This window comes from Suricata suricatta, chromosome 1 (genome assembly GCF_006229205.1).
Source record: "Suricata suricatta isolate VVHF042 chromosome 1, meerkat_22Aug2017_6uvM2_HiC, whole genome shotgun sequence".
Lineage (NCBI taxonomy): Eukaryota > Metazoa > Chordata > Mammalia > Carnivora > Herpestidae > Suricata > Suricata suricatta.
The window spans coordinates 23,725,851-23,746,414 of NC_043700.1; the positions used below are offsets into that span (position 1 = coordinate 23,725,851).

Consider the following 20,564-nt stretch of genomic DNA (forward strand, 5'->3'; position numbering starts at 1 on the left):
GACTAGCTGTTGTTACTCTTTCACTGTGTTTAATATGTGAATTAAACTTTATCGTCAGTGCATATGTGTAGGAAAAAGCACAGTATATAGAGGGTTCGGTACTATCCGTGGTTTCAGGCATCCACTGGGCGACTCAGAAGATATTCCTTGCAGATAAGGGGGGACTGTCGTTAAAATCTCACGGGTAAATGAAGACGTATTCTTCACACTGGGAGTCTTAGCGGCTGATGAGAGCAGGGACTTAGTCGCACAGGATCTAAGAGGGGAGGTTGTCTTGGTGGAAAACAAAGTGCAGTTGAGACATGGCCCTCTGCAGCCAGCTGATCCCAGATGGTGGATTCCACCAGCCAGAGCCAGACCCTACCTCCCTGAAAGGCAGGCTGGGGTCAGCGGTGGGTGGGAGAGCTCCTTCACACCATTTCCAGCAGGCCCTTTAAAACGGCAAATGCGAGGGGCGCCTGGGTGGCTCAGTTGGTTAAGCGTCCGGCTCTCGATTTCACTTCAGGTTAAGAAATCATGGTTGTGAGACTGAGCCCCACGTTGGGCTCCATTGGCATTCTCTCTCTCCCTCTGCCCCTCCCCCACTCATTCTCTCTCCCTCCCTGCGCCTTCTCAAACAATAATGGCAAATTCGGGTTTGTTCCTGGAGGTTGGGGCTGGGCTGACATGGAGGACAAAGATACCAAGCAGAAAAATGACGAGCTGGAAAGGTCTTTATTAGCTCGCTGGGGCCCCACCCCACCTTGTTTTAAATTGGGAAAACACTGTGGATGATTCAAGGAGGTTTGGGAGCACCTGGGTGGCTCAGTCGGTTAAACATCCAGCTTTGGCTCAGGTCATATCTCATGGTTCATGTGTTCAAGCCCTGCATCGGGCTGTATGCTGACAGCTCAGAACCTGGTGCCTGCTTTGGATTGTCTCCCTCTGTCTCTGCCCCTCCCCTGCTCATTCTCTCTCTCTCTCTCTCTCAAAAATAAAAAAATGTTTATTTTTTTAAATGAAGGTTTTTAATTGCTAAAGGTAAATATGGTGTGTAATGCTGTAAAATACCCTAAATGGAAAGGGCTATAGGATGATGAAGAAGAAACGCAACACAGAGCAGGGAGTTCAGGCAGTTGTCCGGGAAGATCCGGGGGACGAGAGGACCACAGCACGTGCAAACAGCGTGGCGTGCTGGCGGAAAGGCAGGCCTGGGTCCTGTTGGCGCAAATGCCTCCTTCTTGGAGTCATTGGCAACTAAGGTCCCTGGGGGTTCAAAGACCTGGCAGTTTTTCACTGGCTGAGGCTGCTCGGGGGTGCAGCTTCGTGGGGACTATCCCTGGGAACTGAGTGGGGAGTGATGAGTACAGTAAAAACCAGGTACTAAGCTTTATTTCCTTTGGGTCCAACCATAGAGAAAACTAAAATCTGACAAACCTGTTAAGGAGACAGCTCTTCAGCTGAATTTATGCTTGGATATTTCAAACAATGGAAGATGAGCACAAAGATGGAGGAAATGATGGTTTCTAAGGACAATAACTGGCATGTTTTTTGGGGGGAGGGGAAGGGGTAGAGGCAGAGAGAGAGGGAGACACAGAATCCGAAGCAGGCTCCAGGCTCTGAGCTGTCAGCACAGAGCCCAACGCGGGGCTCAAACTCACGAACTGCAAGATCATGACCTGAGTCAGAGTCAGATGCTTAACTGACTGAGCCACCCAGGCACCCCATTAGCAATGTTTTAAAACAGATATTTCTGCCAAAGAGTGTAAGACGCATGTCTGAGGTTTCATGGATTCTAACCAAAAGATTGGCGCAGAGTGTATTTTGTTTTCAGGACTTTATTGGTTTGCCTTGAGCAGCCGCCCTGAGGGGCAAACGGATGCTCGGGGAAATGTAGCTTCTCCCAGCCCATCCCCGAGCATGGGTCAGGCTTGTCCCCCAGCCCCGCCCGGCCAGGGCGCCACCTGCCGCTGGGACGCCCAGCCGAGCTGCGTTAGGGCCCCAGCAGTGGCGGGCACAGTGCCCCACTACCTCACACCTGACACCCCGACTCCGGGAAGGAGCTGGCAGCCTGCCGCTGGCGTGGGTCAGTGGCGGTGCCTGCCTTCCAAGAAGGTAAAAAATGACGTTCTTTCAATATCGGTACCGAATGTCCACACACCTTTGGGATAGTCTAACACATTTTTATTCGTCTTAAAAGATTTGTTAGTCAATAATATTCTTTAACGAACCCTTTGAGACAATCTGTTATTAAATGGTTAGTTTGGTTTCCTTTAGACAACGATAATAGAATTCAAATACAAATCTGCCCAATTCTCTTTAAGTATAAGCAGAGGTGTCTGTCTGAGTGGACCGGGAACAAGACCTGTCCCATCGCACTCAAAGTGCAGATGAGAGCAAACTTTTGTTTGTCTAGTAACAGTTTTGAAAAGTACCCTCACACATAATTGAAGTAAACTGCCTCACATAAGTCCTAGGCATACAGATGACACCGTTTTAAATAATACTGATTACAAAAAAATCCTAAACATCATTGGTTAATGCAAATAAAAGATCTTCAGATGATGACAACAGTCAAGATGTTTTACATCAGTTTGTGCTTTTAAACCTATCGCTAGCTGCTTCCGGGAAAAGCTAAACTTTTGATTGTAGAAAAAAGGTTTTTGCACTTTTGATACAAATAGACATGTCTACATCAGAAGAAGCAGAGCAATATTTAACAATGAGTTTTCCATTTCCCTGAAACAAACAAAAAATCTACTAGTGAAGTGCACTTCTATGGTAATTGGTAATTTAATGTTTGGACAAGTACATTGTCGGGACTACTTTTTCTTGGTCACTAATAACAACTAATGCTAGATGTCTAGCTATATATACATATATATATATACACACACACACACATATATATAGCTATTACAGCTATGTAATATATACATTATAGAATATATACGAGAGCATCTTAAAACAAAGGACCATTTTCACGGATGCAGTTTCTCGGAACCCCCACCAGGGTCGCGGCAGTGAGCCTTCGGAGCTGAGTGAGTCCTTCCCCAAGGGAGTCCCTCCAGCTACGTTGGTAGATAATCTGATGGAAGTGGTGTGTTTAGCGCATTACAGAAATGCTTGTCATTCAAGCAAATTCCTTGCAGGGTGTGTGCAAATATAAATGTCACTTTTTCAGTGACACTGGAGACAGATTAACCATGGTGACCCACCGTCTTCTCCATGTGGAGGTAGTAGCCAGAGAAAAGCGAATATTTCACATGGAGAAAATGCATTGCTTCGTATGGATTAATTACTAATTAATTGGGTAGAGGTAAGCTTTATTTCTCCCAGCTGCAGTTGAAGAAGAGACAAAAATATATATTTATTTGCCAAATGAGGGATCAAGTGTGACGAAGGGTTCTCAGAAGAGGTCCATCAGATTGGGCATACGGATGGCATGCTAGCCCCAATCCCATCCAGATAGGCCATCGTGGGCGCCTAGTCACCTGAGGAAGACTTGCATCCAGAGAGGGACAGAATATAAAAGTCTGCATCCCATGCTGTGGGACCAGTGGGGAAATGGGACAAATCACAGTTAGCGTTTTCTCTTTGTCAGCAACCTTAGGTTTCTGTGTGTGTGTGTGTGTGTGTGTGTGTGTGTGTGTGTGTATGTGTGTGTCTGCCATGCCTGAAAGCTTTCTGTCTGCATCGTAATCCCCGTTCTTGGTTGGTGAGACTTCTTGTAAAGCGTCCCTGCTCCAGTTCTGTGGACGATTGACCAGGAGTGTGTGCTGTGAAGCCAGTAATCAGAGTTTGGAGTCAGGGCTGGGAAAAGAGGAGGGAAGCAAGCTGGTTTGGGGTCTGCGGAAGCCTCCGTCATGCCTTTCTGTTCCCGTGGCTTTTCCATCTGCTGGACGGGTGTGCGATGACACTTACCTCATATGCCCTTTGAATTGGTGGAGTGAAGCCCACACCATGCATTTTTCTCTGGAGAAGGATTACAGTGATGGCATTTGAAATCCCAGTTTATATCTAGGGGACGTGATAATTACTTGTCATTACGTAATTTCTAATAAAGGCCTTGTTTAAAGCAGACTGCAGAACAGAAAAAAGTGGGTGCGATCACAGGAGAGGAGGCTGAAAAATAGTTGGCAGTCAGTTTAGGAAGAGCTTTGCCATCCGAAGGAGTCTGCGTTTTATTCTATCAGACACATTATTTTCTTAAATATGCTTCTCCGAATGCTTGTGTTGGAGGATGTTCATGTGCCAAGGGCAAGCTCAGTTAAGTCCAAGATCACTTTAGGGTAGGACTTGAATATGCTAATATGTGTGGTGATTCTCTGAGAGGGAGTTTCATGTGTTCAATTAAACAGTACAACGTGGTCATAGGTATCTGTCCCGGCCTGGCGCCGTCAGGCCGCGTCCTTTTCATATTCTGCACACACTCTACACACGTGCTATGTACTCCCTGGCTTATATCCTACGTATCTGGCACAGGGCAGGGTTCCGTCAACAAATAAAAGGAGTTAAATGTCTGAGTAGCCTCCGTTTTCTGACCTATAAAATGGAAAAATAGTAATACAATGATTAAAGGGTGGGAAGAGTTGGAGAGATGTGATCAGAGACCATTTTTGTGACCAAAGACTTCTTTTAAAAATTAAAATTCAATTGAAACGGACTTACAGATTAAAAAAAAAAGGTATAAAGATGGGGGAACTCTGTAAGGGGTTACTGTCCAATTATTGTACTTAATAATTTGCTTAACTTTGCTGAAATTCATTTGTAAAGAGGTTAATCACACTTACCTTGAAAGGCTCTTAGAATCTGCCTTGTCCATGACCGCGTGTATACGGTGTTGTGCTGCAGAGCTCAGGCTGGGAGCCTGCGCCTTCCTACATGTATGATACTGACTATGGGTGTGATGTCAGGCAATTTAATTAATATCTTTATGCCTCAGTCTTCTATATCTGTAAGATGGAAACAATGTATCTCAGAGGGCTGTGGTGAGGATTACAGATAAAATAATTGTTAAATTTAAGGAAAAATTAGCTGCTCTTATAATTACCATTTCATATTTTCTACATGATAGCAGAGAAAAGCTCAGGCCTACCCTAATTTGTTTCTCCTAGGATGCATCTGCTTAGCCAGTACTTAGACCTCCTGTCCTCCATTCTTTCTAAACTGAGTGCTCACAGCTCCCAACCAAGTTCAACAGCGTGGTTAGTCCTTCTGTCCTCCTCCAAACCTATTTATTTTTATTTTAAAAAATATGTGCTTATTTTTGGTGTGGCATTGATATTCATTGACCTTAATGTTCCTGGATGATTTGTATCTGAATTGTTTTCTTTCTGGAATACCTCTAGTATTTGCCCATTCAATTAATGGTCAATGAAAATATAGAGGAATTCTCGATTGACATCTAGAATTTGGAAGAACCCAGAAGGACAAAGTAGACACAAGAATCATACAGCATCCTGCACAGAACAGTGTGATAAGAAAGGAGCACCAGACCAATAAGATCATCTGAGATATTTGCCACATGGTTTGGTCGTTACATTGACACTTTAGTGACAATTTAAAAAATAATAATTTACATAGGTCACATGCATGACTCCCGCTATAATGTTATTTGGATTGCATTCTTTCCCCATGTTAATGCAGTTTGCCCCAAATCATTTGACTGTTTGTATGGAATCCTTAAATAGGTCAGTGAGGCATCAGTAAGCCAGTAAGGAAGAACCTTCTGGTAATCTCCCAAACATTTCCGGTTACTTCGGCTGTGGGACTCTGCAGGGGTGCCAGCGAGGAACAGGAGAGACTGTCTGATCCAGTATGAATAACGGAGTCCATGTTTTCATATTCCTTCAGGTGGATCAGTGACATCTATAATTAAGCCAGTTAAGGCAGACCGAATCCTTGCAAGTAAACTGTGTATGCCTACACTCGCTTATGATTTGTATTTCCTTTTGAGGACAGTCCAAAGGAAGACCAAGAATTTTAAATGATTACGATATTTACATCAGCTTGGCTCTTCAATGATATATATGTACGTATCTCCAAAGGCAGAAGTTAGCGTTAAGAGTGGTTTTCACACGGATGTACCAGAAAGAGGTTATCAACTGCAGAGTTAAGTATTTACGTACAAAATAATGTCTGGATGCATAGAATTCTTGTGCTCGGCAGATCTAGAATGAAAGATTGCTATTATTAAATGGCTTCTTATTTACAGTCTTGTCAAAATTATGTGAAATTCTTTCTCAAGAACCATACTATGTAAAGTAGGGTGTATGCATAGGAAGTTGCTCACACAAGTTAGCGCAGAGCTTTTCTGGAGCAGTCTGATAAACCGAGTTCCACGTAAGTGGCACGTTACCACCAGAAAGACAGGACTTCAGGCAGATTTCTAGCAGCAAGGCTGGGATTGAGGATATAAGTGCCAACAAGCTGCAAGGAGAGGAAAAGCCCACTCATAATAAAGGGGCCATCAAGCCTTAATTGCAAGAACTTCTCCAACTCTGGGAATATTTTCTTTCTACCAAGAAAACCGCTTATCCTCATGTTTAATGTCCTAATTTAAGAAATGGAAGACACTAGGTTAATTTATATTCCACTTCTAGGTCTGTTTTCATTGTCCCTCAAGTGTAGGCTGGGCACTGAACAATTACAAATCATACGCCTCCTTTCCACCAGACAGCCTCACCAAGCAAAACGGCGATGATGTCTCATTTTGAAGCCAAATGAGAATTACACACATCAGTCATTTTTGGATAAACATTAAAAATAACTCATGTCCCTTTGAAAGTAGGATCGCTATTTTAAGATGGAGCACGATCGCTGAAGGGAAAAAGAACCCCAAAGAAATGAAATGTTACACAAAACAAGAATTGGTTTTTGTCCAGGGTTACAGTGGTCCATAGATTAAAAGGGCTTCTGTCAAATGTTGCCTTCCAATTATGTCTGTCTCTGATCCACCATGGATTTAAACAGATCCATGGTTAAATTGGAACAAATGTGGTGACTGTACAACATCCAATCTATTTGCAGGTCTACAGAGTGTCAGAAAGTCAGCCTTTCATTCATAGGACTTAATTCTGCCCAAATCCCTAATATAACTAATAAAATGTAGCTTTCAACAAGATAAATGCCCGGATTTTTAAAAATCCAATAACAGATCCTCTATCAAGGACAAAAACTTGCCCCTTAACCATCTATTTATATTGAGAGCTGAAATAAAATGGTGTTTCAACCTGATTCTCATTTCCTAAATATCCCTTCGGTTCATAAGAAAAGCATCATTCTGGATGAAAACTCCTCCTTAGTCACTCTCTGTCTTAGGTAGACATTCTTGCTTCAACTAAGGTCTGAAAAATACCACTCAGGTACTTTCAACAACTTCTAATACCCACTCCTACCACTCCCTACGTGCTCACAGTGCCTTTAAAAACCTTCTGAGCAGGGCGCCTAGGTGACTTAGTCGGTTAAGTGGCTGACTTCGGCTCAGGTCATGATCTCATGGTTTGTGGGTTCAAGCCCCGTGTCAGGCTCTGTGCTGACAGCTCAGAGCCTGGAGCCTGCTTCAGATTCTGTGTCTCCCCCTCTCTCTGACCCTCCCCTGCTCACACTCTGTGTGTCTCTCTCTCTCAAAAAATAAATGAAAAAAAAAACCTTCTGAGCAACATTGAAAGCTTTGTCCTTTACGTATTTGGAAGCGAGTTGCTTATCATTTAGGAAAATCCTTGTAACAACTTGTGTCTACCATCTCTGGCTTCTCTGAAGTATGAGGAAGGCTTTGGCGACAAAATAATTTATCCCATCATCCAATTTACATGTGTGCCATGGAAGAGGTTTACGTGTTATCTTGCAGACAAATCTGGAGAAGCGGGAATCACCCCCTTTAATTATAAAAATGCTGTTCTTGTATAGAATTGTCAAATCACTATGTTGTGCACCCGAAACTAGTGTCATATGTTGACTCTACTTCAATAGTAATGGAAAAAAAAAAAAAGACAACAACCCGACTCTGTTAAAATCCACATATAATACTGAAAAATGATATACATGTATCCTTATCATAATTCCACCTTTCAGGGAAAAGGGAAAACCATATTGAAGTTCATTTTCTACTGCTGTGCTTTTCTCTTATATTAATAATTTACGAATACGCTTTCCATGCCAGGCTCTGTGTTCATCAAAAGATTTAAAAGATGGTCAGTTCATCATCTCTAGACACTAAAGAAAAATGCACTAAAAATAATAAAGTTGACGCAAATTCAGGGAACCACACCAGACCCTGTGAAGAGACCGCAGTCCACTCTTTGGAGGAATCGTCCAACATGATCCAGTCAATCACAATTGTCCTTTTTCTCAGCGATGATACACCAGTTGCCGTGATCATTCCCAGAGCTCAGAATGTGCAGCTCTGACACGTTCTCTGTCAGCAGGCCGTAGAGCTCGCCCTCTCGGAACACATGGTAGTAGCGCATGAAGGCTCTGGAATCCAAAACAGGCTCTTGTTCTTTGACAGAAGTGGTCTCATCTGGGTTGGAATCTGTGGGGTCGACCGCAGAAGTCCTTGTCAGTATTTTACTAGAAGGGGTGCCTTCCTCTATGTCACCTGCATTCACACGATTCACATTGGCATTGGCGCTTTCCAGAAGATTCCCACCTCCGTTTCCCCTAACTGCTCTTCGCTGGTCGGCGAGCAGAGGCGTATTTGTGGCTGGCGCTCTCAGCCTCTCCACTTGTTTTCGCGAAGTGTCCACAAACACATCTTCGTCTAAAGTTTGCTCTCTTGTTGGAAACGGCTCTCGGTGACCGAAGTCTAAACTGGAGTGTCTGGAAGGCTGGATGGAGACAGCGCTGTGGGCCCAAGGCTCTGTACCCTTCAGGGGCTTCACTCTCTCCGTCTGCTTCCTCAGAGTTGATTCATCCAAAGACCTAGAGAAAAACCAGGAACGAAAAGATTTTCCGAATGTGTTATAGAATCCATTTTCTTCCTCTCCTTCCTTAGAAGTATTTGCACAACAGGCCCTGGCCATCGTTGGCTCGTAGTCCATGCTGTGGGACCGTTTGGAATGACCTTGCTCTTGAAAACAACCAGAGCAGCTACAGACCGAACACGGATGGTAGGGGTGGCTTCTGTCTGGGTGTCCACACTGCTGCTTTGTCCCCAGCTGGCTGGAGTCGGAGAAGAGCTGGGAGCACAGGGCCCTGTTCCACGGGACGAGCACATCTTGCTTCTCAAAGTGCCGGTTCTTTTGTTCCATGGCCCAAACATAAATCATCAGCTGGCCTCCAGGAACTAAGACCCTGGCCATTTCTTTTATTGCTCTGATTCTTCTCTGTTTTGTAGAAAAGTGATGTATGACTGAAAAAGAGGAAACTAGATCTCAATGTGAATACGCATTCATAAACTCTCACATTTATACACTAGTATTTTCCATGTAATGCAATTTCGTATAATGTAATTTCAAAACACAGTAAAGCCCCTGTATTTCCTAAAGGGCAGGGCACGTGGGAGGAAGCAAAGCCTTGATTTAGGGGAGAGAGAATTCTTATCTTTGGCTCCTGTACTTAGCCTATCTTGGGCAATTATGTAACATCTATGGATTTCAAGTTTGTTCATCTATAGTAAGTCATTTAAATAATGTGGGGGTGCCTCAGTGGCTCAGTCAGTTGTCTCCAGCTTCAGCTCAGGTCATGATGTCATGGTTCGTGGGTTCAAGCCCCAGTCTCAGGCTCTGTGCTGACTGCTGGGAGCCTGAGCCTGCTTCAGATTTTGTGTCTCCCTCTCTCTCTGCCCCTCCCCTGCTTGCGTGCACGCTCTCTCTCAGAAATAAACATTAAAAAATGTTGTTTAAATAAATAAAATTTAAGTTCCAAATCCTTCCAGTTTCCAAATCCTATGAAATTTGTTAACTAGAAGGATGCCCAATGTGAATTAATGAAATTTTCATGAGAGCACTATGTTAGGTAAGTGTTCCCTAGTAGAAGACTATGAGATAATTCCTTACTTGAATGAATGATTGGTACTTCTTACACACTGAAAGATTAACACCACTAATCACTGTTAATAAAATTAAAAAAGCAAAGAGAAGTGGAGAAAAATGCTAAAGATTGTCTTCTTACTTAGATCATGCAAAGATAAGCCAGCCCAGCAGAAGTCCAAATGATTGCTTATAATTTTTTAAAATATTAATATAAAGCGGTTGTGTATGTGTTTTTAAAAATCAACCTATGGGTCATTGTTTTACTTCCAGTCCCTGCAAAGGTAAAGTGGAATTAAAGGAAGACTGCCTTCATCCAGTCTTAAGTGTGTTATCAGGCATATTTTCATCAAAGTGTATGTGGAAAATGCCCGTCTATGAGTTCCAGAGCACTCTGATCACAGTACTTTGTCAAGAGAAAATATCAGGTGGTTTTTCCACATGCGGGGGTAGGGCCTACCCCGTGTCTCAGGTAGGAACTTAGTCCCAAGGGAAGTGTGGCCACTGCGCTCAGGTATGAGTGGGAAGAGGAGACGGCGGGCGGGATGAATGGTTCCTGAGACCCTCACCGCGGGCCGGCTGGTAATGGTGGTTTTGCGCAAATAAATCTCTAGCTCACCTGCCAGAGATGTAGGAAATGTGGTCAGTCCTTGTTATCTGCGAATTCTGTATTTGCGAATTTTGCTACTCACCAAAATATATTTGTAGCCCCCAAAACAGCACTCCCAGTGTTTTCCTGGTCATTTCTTGGCACACACCCGGCGGCACGGAACCCCCAGCGTGTGTGTGTCCATCTGAGGTTGGGCAAGGGGACCTCTCCCTGCTCGTTTCAGCCTTCTCCCTGTCGGCAAGTGTCCTTTCGCGGTCTGTTTAGCATCACGGTCTTTGCACTCTGTGCTTTTTGTTGGTGATTGCGCCATTTAAAATGATCCCTGAGCATTGTGCTCAGCGCCGCATGGGTTCCTGAGCGTGGGAAGCTGGGGTATGTCTTGTGTTAAATAAGCTTCGTTCGGGCTGGTGCCATGAGTTCAAAATTAAATACATTGTCTTTAAACGGAAACACATGTAAAATAAGGTTGTGTATTAATCAGCTGACAAAAAATGCAGTGAGTAGTAGAGGCTCACAGGAAGCTAGTCCTGTATTTCCTCTGGGAATAATGACTCTGTATTTGCTAATTAGGTGTTTGCAGAGGCTTCAGAGAATATAATTACTGCAAATAATGACAGTTGACTATGTTCCTTTTGAGGGCCAAAAAAAAAAAAATTCATGAAAATGGGACTACTTTAATATAGTAATCTCTTTTTAGCAGATTCATAGGTCTTCAACATTTTAGGATTCTGGGCTTCAAAAGAAATCTTTTCTTACAAGAAGAAAGTCTTTATATATATGCGTTCCTTAAACATCTGCGATGTGATGATTCACTTTAATAGCATAATTGCAGGAAATATCTGAATCTTTTATATTGTTTTATATTTATAGTTAATATGTAGTACTAATTTTTAGGCTGAATTTTTTGAAAAAAATTTAGAAATGAAGATTTCTTCATTATATAAAAAAGGTATTATATATGCATCTATATATTCCATTTAAAAACATTATAAATGTAACCCAAATGGGATGTAAAGATGCATTTATGTGAATTATCAATGTCAGGAAACAAAGGATAAAAAAATCCCCTTTGAAAAAGATAATTACATAATTACAACTTAAAGGCAAAAACAGTACTCAGTGGGGCCCCTGGGGGCCTCAGTCTGTCACTGTCTGACTCTTGGTCTCGGCTCAAGTCATAAGGAGCTCACACTGCGCTGACAGCACAGAGTTGACTTGGGACTCTGTTTCTCCCTCGCTGCCCCTTCCTGCTTGCACTCTCTCTCTCTCAAAATAAATAAGTAAGTAAACTTTAAAAAATAGAACTCAATGTATGTTTCCTATAGCCACATGTTCCTGCTGAGACAGAAACCCCCAGAAAATAGGTAGGTTGAATTCAAGTACTGGATTCCAGAATTAGACGGGAAGTTACAGAAGTTCATCTTTAAAGTCCTGCTGTATCTTGGTATTTTACGACGTGGTTCTTGAACTTTTCCAGTGTGCAGGGCTCCTCTAACTGAAAGCATAAAGCTGAGTTTTGCAACCTCAACACTGCTGATGTTTTGGGCTAGATAATTCCTTGCTGTAGGGGGCCAGCCACTAGATGACTGGAGGTTGTACCCACGTCCAGTTGAGCCAGCCAAAAATGTCTCCAGACATTGACAAGTGTCCCCAAAGGGTGAAGGGGGCAATGTAACCCCACACTGAGAACGACTGCCATAAAATAAATTGTCGATCGGCACTGTCGTAACGTATTGCTAAATCTTCATGGAACTGTCAAGCTATTCTCTAAGTGGAACAAGTGTTCCTTTCTCTGATCTGTCAGCAAAACATACGGATTGTATAATTAGATATGAGGCTGACCTCTCAAATTATTATTAAGAGACATGGAAATACAAACAAATATATATATTTTGTTTTTCCATGTCTCTTTATATATTTACATTTCTTCATGTTAAGGTTAGCAAAAGTGCCAGCATAAAAATTCTAAATTGGGAAGTAAATAATATATGGACATAAGAGAGACAGACTATCAGAATTTTTCATAATGTAGTTCTAAATGTGAAACCTCGCTGAAAATGACCACATCACATTAATACACATTAGTTACAGTTCCAAAAAATACATGGTGTGTTTCCACCTGAGGAAGCATTTCTTTCTTCAGAAGATGGCAACCAGGCGTGTTGCATTTCTTCCGCGGACAAAGCATGAGACTTAAGTCAGAAGCAGAGAAGGACCTAACCGCGTACATGGAGCACTTCCCCAGAAGTAGTTCAGCCGGGCGCCATCCCCGGGCCTGTCACAGCGGCTCATGGCACAGCCTGGCTGACTCTAAAACTAATGTGAACGAACACGAAGAGTGAAGAATGCACTGCTCTGACCTCTCCCCAATTTCTTGTTCTTTAGGTGGAATGACGAACCCAAAAGATTTGGAACACTGTAACGAGTTGCTTGGTATAACAGGAACCCCTCCTTGTAGTGTTTATACCCAAAATGGACTGAACAGTTTCAACTGCAAATAAGTAGGGCTGTCCTAGAGCAGGTTTCCATGGCAACCATCTCCTGCCAGTCCTGACTCGGTTCAGGGCTGTGGCCTCCCCCAACAGTGCAAACAAAGATATAGTCCCCCTCTATTGCTGAATAGATCAAGTCCTCATTTTCTTCAGGAGAGAGCAGTCTTATCGCGTATTTTTATCTCCCAGTTTTTATCCAGTCAGTCAGCTTTATACAGCATCACCTTGCTTTGATGAAGCATGTTATAGTCAAATACATTAATTTTAAGTATATCGGAGCAGATCATTTGCTTTGCAAGAGATTTCTTTCTTTGCAAAAGAACCCGGTGCAAGGTCTGCAAGCACATTGCAATGGGACTAAAAGTCTAGGTTTCAGGAGTGAAATGAGTCATACCTGTGTATATTTCAGGCACAGGTCTTGTTGTTTCTTTTCATTTGTGGCACATGTGCTTTTATGGGGCACACTTGCTGGGAAAATACGAGTAACAGATTCCCTAGGCTGTGAACAATCTCTGGCAGGAAGAGAGCTGAGTGATGTAGAACTAATGTAGTCCGAGACCAGGCGGGGCCTCTTCCTGGTGCCTCCCGCACCGGCGCGCAGCAGATTGGATGACACCTCCTGCCAGGTGCGTTAGTTTTACAGTGTTCTGCTAATCAAGGACATAGTCATGACCTACAGTAGGGAATAGGACTTCTAAAGTTCTACTTCACATTGGAGGAGCCTGCTTCATTTCAATATAACAAAGTACGAAGTGTTCCAATGATCAACATTCCTGTAATATTTTTTACTCATAAGTGAAAGAAATTAGAATGAGTCATCAGAAAGAACACAGGACCAGTTTGAAGGTCTAACTAGTTAAAACAGCCTTAGGTACCACCATATGTACATTTGGGATTAGTCAAATAATCCAGTTGAAAGCATTTTAAAAATTAGATCAAATGAATCACATTGACGTTTCTACAAAGAACGAATGTTATGAGAACGGCCTTCACCGTTCATGTGATGTTACTCTCATGGTGAAGAGGGACCGTGTGGCCAGGCTGCCTTACCTCCTATGGAGATGATGGCATCGAAGCCCTGATCCCTAAAGGGGAGGTTAAGGTTGTCACACACCATGACTTCACATCCTCTACTCCGGGCAATCTCTACCAGTGGCCCGCAGTAGTCACAGCCCAGGGCATACACCTGACTGTTCACTTTAAGATATTTTCCAGTCCCACAACCTATAAGAGAAAAACCTGTGTTACATGCTGTCCTCATGGGAAGTGGAACACGGTCAGTTTGTCTCACAAGAAGGAATAAAAACAACTTTGTATTAACTAACCGAGACACACTACAACATGGTCTGAAGATATTCTCAAAAGCCAAAGAAAAATCTTCAGAGGGCACTTATATGTTTTCGTCTATAATAGAAGACAGAAAAGAATGGGGAAAAAGAAACAATATTTATTGAACATTTAATGAGGTGACGTCCATAGGGGTTAGCCCACCAGCACAACCCAGAAACTGTTAGCTGGCCCACGACTGAGGGCTGTTTCCTAGTTCCCTAGGGACGGTGCCCGGGCCTTTACAAAAGCTACCTCCGCATGCGCTTTTCATTACGCATACGTCTGTACATGGTGCTGTTTATTCTCATGTTGTCTCCTCAGCCATTCTTCACACTTGCTGGCTGCCTAAAACCAACTACTGCCAACCATCCTTCACTGGATAGAAACAAAACAGTTTATACCATAATACATGCTTTTCAAAAATTGCAAACTTGAATTTGAATGAAAAAGGAATTTCAATAAATTTTCATCCAATCTATGTCAGTTCTAGGTTTTTGAATGATCTCTATTGACTCAGCACACAACTCTTAGAGCTATTTTTTTTCTTCTTAAACAGACCATTTATGACATTCAGTTGGCAGAGAGCCAAGTAAATCAATATTTACACAACCCAAAGCCCTAGATCAACCAGATCTGATACTACGATGAAGAAGGAAGTAACAGGAATGAGTAGCCATCTTGAAACAAGGCGTTCTGGGATCTGATACCTACTATTATGCTGTAACACAGACATAGCAGTGAATTCCTTTTTTGGAAATATTTAAAGCTATCATCAGAGCTGATATCCTTGAAAAAATATCTACCACTCTTCAAGCATGACTAGTTTGCTGCTTCTGAAATAACAGGCCATTCAAAATTATATGGGACACGAAAAGCATAATTAAATTTCAGTGATAATGCCATCTGAGACAAGTATGTGAATAAAAATAATACTTCCAGTGTCATTATTTTAATGTAAATGATTGGGGTCTTAGTATTTTAGGGGAGCCTGAGTGGCTTAGTTGGTTAAGCGTCCGACTTTGGCTCAGGTCATAATCTCATGGGTCATGGGTTCGAGCTCTGCATTGGGCTCTGTGCTGACAAATCAGAGCCTGGAGCCTGCTTTGGATTCTGTGTCTCCCTTGCTCTCTGCCCCTCCCCCACTCATGTTCTGCCTCTCTCTCAAAAATAAAAATAAGAAAACATTACAAAAAAAAAAAGAACAACTATTTTAGATGTCATAGCCAGTGTTCCTAGGAATACTCATGAGAAAAAGTAACCAATATTTGAGGGGAGTTATGATGAAAATAGGATTCACAAAATATTTTAAAATTGCAGTCCTGAGTATTTCAAAGATGATGGTCATTGTTGAAAAGAATCTTGCAAATCTGTTTGCTTTTTTATTTTTAATTGGCTCAGGGGAAACATTTAGAAAAATGAAAGGGAAAATTACCTTAGACTAATAACAGGTTGGTGACAAACTGGTGGTTATCAGACAGGACGGATGAAAGAGATGATGGGGATTAAGAGTACCCTAATCGTCATGAGTGCTGAGGAATGTATAGAACTGTTGAGTCACTGTATTGTTTTTGTTTGTTTTGTGGGTTATTTGGGGGTTATTTCTGTTTTTCTGGGGTTTTTTGAATGACTACATTGTACACCTGAAACTAATATAACATTGTACATTAATTATTCTGGAATTAAAAAGTAAAAAAATAAAAAGAAATAACAGGTTCACAGACCACAAGAGATTGAGGGAGGTGTTTAGAGACATCCAGCAATACTGAGGCAACCCAGTCCTTTTCAAGTCTCGGCATCTCCTGAAACCCGTCTAGGGCCCATGGCACCCTTGTTTAATCCCATCTCCGTGTCTGATGGCTCTCACTTGAAGCATAGTGGTGGATCTCCCAAACGTGATGCAATTATTTATTTTCCAACTGCATACACTGAGCTAGAGAGGGGGAAGATTTCATCCTAATGAGGAAATCGGGAATACTGCCAAGCCTCGTGACCCCATTATCTGACATGTGCAAGAAGTATATGAAACATTTTTGACACGGCAGCAAGCCGTACACCAGAGTCACGCTGCTTTACAAAATCTCGTTAAGTGATAACCTTCCGCAGTACTGAAGGGAGCTGACAGAAAGCCTGTGCTTACATCCTCTCTGTTTTCTATTCTGCACCCCACTCAACGAGAAAACAGATAATTGCCTCAATTCAACGAAGTGTTTTGGTGCATGGTGGGCGAGTGTTTGCTAGAAATAACTAATTTGAATGTTTCCTCTCGAGTTTGCAGGAACAGCTACATTTTTTAAATTAAGAGTTTTTTGCAAAGACCCTTATCTGAAAGAGAATTCTCTTTCCCCAAGGAAAAGACAAGGGTAAAGCCTACCTGTTTCCCATACTAATTTGCATTTCTTGAAAGCAGAAATGAAGGGTTATGTTTTATTCTGTAGCAATGGTGCTTGCCACAGAGCATGAGCTCCACATTTTTATTGACTCCATGAAGGAATGGTAAATAGGAAAGGGCTTAGCACATTAAATCTTACTCCAGAGATCGAGGATAAATACATAGAGTTAAGAGGCAAAGGGAGTCTTAATTATTGAAAAGTTTGAAAAGTTAATTTTTATTATGTACACAAAAATACAATTTTTAATACTATTAGGACAGATGGTTGTCTCTGATGTCAGACAAAAAGGTATCCTTGCTCAGAAAGAATCCAGCTCTGGTCTTCTTCCTGTTTTCTAAACTAACCTAAATGAAGACCTCAAACCCCCGGACACCCTCCATGCGCCATCTAATGGCCTTACGCAGTGAGTGAGCCCTTTGGAGATAGAGGTATGGCCATGACTGAACCGATCGTAGTATTTCCTGAGAGTACTTTTGATTTCTTCTGTCTTTGAATCATCAAAGGTCTTTTCACTTAGGCCATAATTTCTGCTCACTTAATTCCGGGTTCTGGCCCAGACGACTTAGTTTCCGTCAGGAACGCTTCACCCACACCTGAGCCAATCAGCTTGGCTGGGAATGGGGTGATGTGGTTAGGAAAATTCTAGTCAACTAAATGCTCCACCACGTAAATAGTGACAACAGCCTAGAAAATTACTATATGGGCAACTGGAACCTGGTTATGGTCAGATGTTGATTATTTATGCAAAACTTTACTAGTAATTATAAGTTGCTAATCTAATAACCAGTCAAGTTAACCAATATAACAAACCATTGATTTTAGCTTAGTGGAAAACCTGGAAAGACAAAAATTTCCTTTTAGAGATAGTCATATCATCCTACTTTCTTTTCTTCTACTCTCCTTGGGCTTCTCTCTTTCCTTTTCATTTATTTCTTCTTTAACTTCACTTTTATTTTCAAACCCATCTCTCATGTCATCAAAACAGTATCATTCACTTACTGAATAGTAAAAACGTAAAAGCACAAAACTTGAAAGATACAAGTTGGTAAGAAAAAATTTACTGGATATAATTATGAATTTGCACAAGGGCATCTAAGGAATATTTATACCAGAATTTGTAGTAGCAAAATATAGCAAACAACATATATATGTTAATATGGTGCTATTATCAGAGATAATAGTATGCAAACACGGAATGATCTCCACCGTATATTAAAGGAAACAAAAGTTAGGTGCCTCACAGTTTGTGTGACATGCCACCATTTGCATAATCAAAGAAGGAAACTCACCCATATACACACCATATGCACAAATATGCTTCTACTTAAATGAACTATCTCGAGATTATCCAAGAAGCTGATTGCTTCCGGCACGGGTTACTCAGTGCTACAGCACTGGGAAGGGATGCTGTCTTTCACTGTACACCCTTTTGTACCTTCATTACTGAGCCATGTGAGTGGATTACCTATCAAAAAAAAATTTCAGCAATTGCTATTCCTCCTTTTTTGAATTGTTTGTTGATATAATTTCCTCATTATTTCTTTTGAGCTGTTCATCATATTCTTGTGTACTGACTTTGAAGAATGCTCCGTAGAGGAAGACAATTAGCCAGTCTTTTATCAGATGAGTTACAGATACTTAGTTGTCTGGGTTTTTTTTTTTAACTTCAATTATATATTTTGCCTTGTAGAACGTTTAAATTTTTATATGGTCAAAGATATCGATAGAGTCCATCTTATCTTCATTGTTTACAGGTTGTGTGTCCGCATGTTCACCTGCTGGATAAAATTTATTTGTTACCCCCAAGTCAATACCCAAGCACTTTCATGGTGGTTACCAACAAGGCAGCTCAGAGAACAGCAACAAATTTGGAAAATTTTGAGTCATCTGAGGGGCCCATTACCCATGTCTTATTTTGGCTCTCACCCTATCCACACCCTATCAACAAGTGTCCTTTAGGTGGTCTATTTAGTGCCACATATTTTGGGCATTTTTGTGCTTTGTTTTAATGATCTCCTGGTTTAAAATGGCCCCTGAGCACAGCGTCCAAGTGGTGTGTACAATTCACTTATGGACAAGATACGTGTGTTAAGTAAACTTTATTCGGGCATGAGTTATAGTGTGTTGGCCTTGAGTTCAATGTTAATGAATCTATACTATATAGTAAATGATGTGTCTTCAAATAGATATACACAAGGTTGGGAAGAAACAAGGTTAGGTCTTGACCAGTTGACAAAAATGTTGTGACCAGAGGCTCACAGGAACCCTAATCCTACATTTCTCCTAGGGGCCATAATTTAGTATTCATGAATTCAGTGCTCATGCCAATTTTATAAACTTGACATAGGTACTGTGTGAATAATAACTATTTTCTTTTATGATTTCTGACTTTTCTTGGTGTTACAGAAGGATCTTTGGCCTCCATGGATATTTTAAAAATTATCAATCATCTAGTCCTTTAATGATTTAATTTTCTTATACCTAAGTCTTTGCTTTGTTTAGAATTTTTGGCATAAGACATAAGAATGTAGTATGTAATGATACTATTGTCCTCAAGTCACTTGTTAACTGGTTCCTTTTCCTCCTATTTTACTATTCTGGCAGCGTGCTAACATTGTGGTTGGTAAGAGTTCCGAACTAGAGATATCTTCTGAAATCACACTGAATTTTTAAAAAATTGACATGATTTTTCGGAGACTCTCCATTTCTATATGACAGGCACCCCTTCCTCAAATTCCACACTGCTCATACCCTCCTTCACATGCTGAAAGCCCTGGGCACACATCTGTTTCTCTTGCTAATATTTAGAGTAAATGTTTAGAGTAAATGGAAAATCAGATGGAATTTGTAACTACAGATTTATGACTCTTCTGGGCACAGCCTGTGTGCTGTTGCTGGAAAGCACGGTAGGCATGCCGCAAGCAGAAATCCTACCGTGTCTTAAACCTTAGTCTTCGACCTACTGGGTTGTGGTTTACCACTTCTTGATTCAGAAAGACACTGAGCTAAAGCCTTCCAGGCAAATCAGTGATTATGAAGGTATGATCCAATTAAAGATACACTCTAATAATGAAAGACCTACAGAATGGTTAAGGGAAAGGGTCTATGAGAGGTTCTAGGCCTTCTTTTGTAATCCCACCATTCTGGCTCTCTGTAGGAGGCCTGAGAGCCGCTCAAGGTGAGCCACCAAAACATTATTTACAAATGTGACTCTCTCTACATTTCAAATGGTCAATGTGTGCAGAGGCTCTTGAAAAGGTCACCACTGTGTAAATGTAGATTTCAGGAAGTTTCCTACTTTCTGACTTGAATTTCTGCTATGAAGTGAAGAGTCTAGGTACTGGCAGGCCAAGGACACAATTTTAGACTTCTGGTTAGAACGAAACTGTAAATGAATCTGAAAAGAAAAGGCGCAATAGAATACATTTCAGACTCCGTGACATAGCCCCAGGGTTACCTATGTCAGCGATGAGGCTGCCCGGCTTCTGCTCCTGGAGGAACTGGCGGACTCGGGGCCAGGCTTTGCTCTGCAGGTCGTTGAAGTAAGGGGCGGTGCCCTCATACACATCGTGGACGTGCTGCTTTTCCAGCTGGGCGGCTTCATGATCCATCCTGGGAACGCGGCCACCCCCAAGAGATGCCAGTCAGGGTGCACAGCAGAGGGAGCTGAAAGAGGATGCAGATTTCCTAAAACTGGGAACCTACGACCGCCAAGGTCATACTGTCCTTACGCTTTTTTTTCAACTGCAAAAGACAAAATCTGCACTGTAACCCCACCATATTTGTCAAA

At 41.8% G+C, this 20,564-nt stretch overlaps 1 protein-coding gene across 3 annotated transcripts in view; it reads right to left on the reverse strand.

The window, feature by feature from the left end:
• Nucleotides 1-1,801: 1,801 nt before the first annotated feature.
• The window catches only part of TRMT9B (tRNA methyltransferase 9B (putative)), a 70,779-nt gene continuing 52,016 nt past the window's right edge, over nt 1,802-20,564 (reverse strand). For 2 of the 3 annotated variants that reach the window (XM_029935338.1, XM_029935333.1), the window contains exons 3-5: nt 20,232-20,440; nt 14,106-14,279; nt 7,987-9,334 (exon numbers count right to left, since the gene is read on the reverse strand). In XM_029935338.1, the coding sequence (XP_029791198.1) occupies nt 8,310-9,334; nt 14,106-14,279; nt 20,232-20,385 (1,353 nt within the window). In that variant the 5' untranslated portion in view covers nt 20,386-20,440 and the 3' untranslated portion in view covers nt 7,987-8,309. Of the gene's footprint in view, nt 4,525-4,772; nt 4,935-7,986; nt 9,335-14,105; nt 14,280-20,231; nt 20,441-20,564 lie in introns of those variants that run through there. The other variant, XR_003906886.1, reaches the window with a different exon arrangement.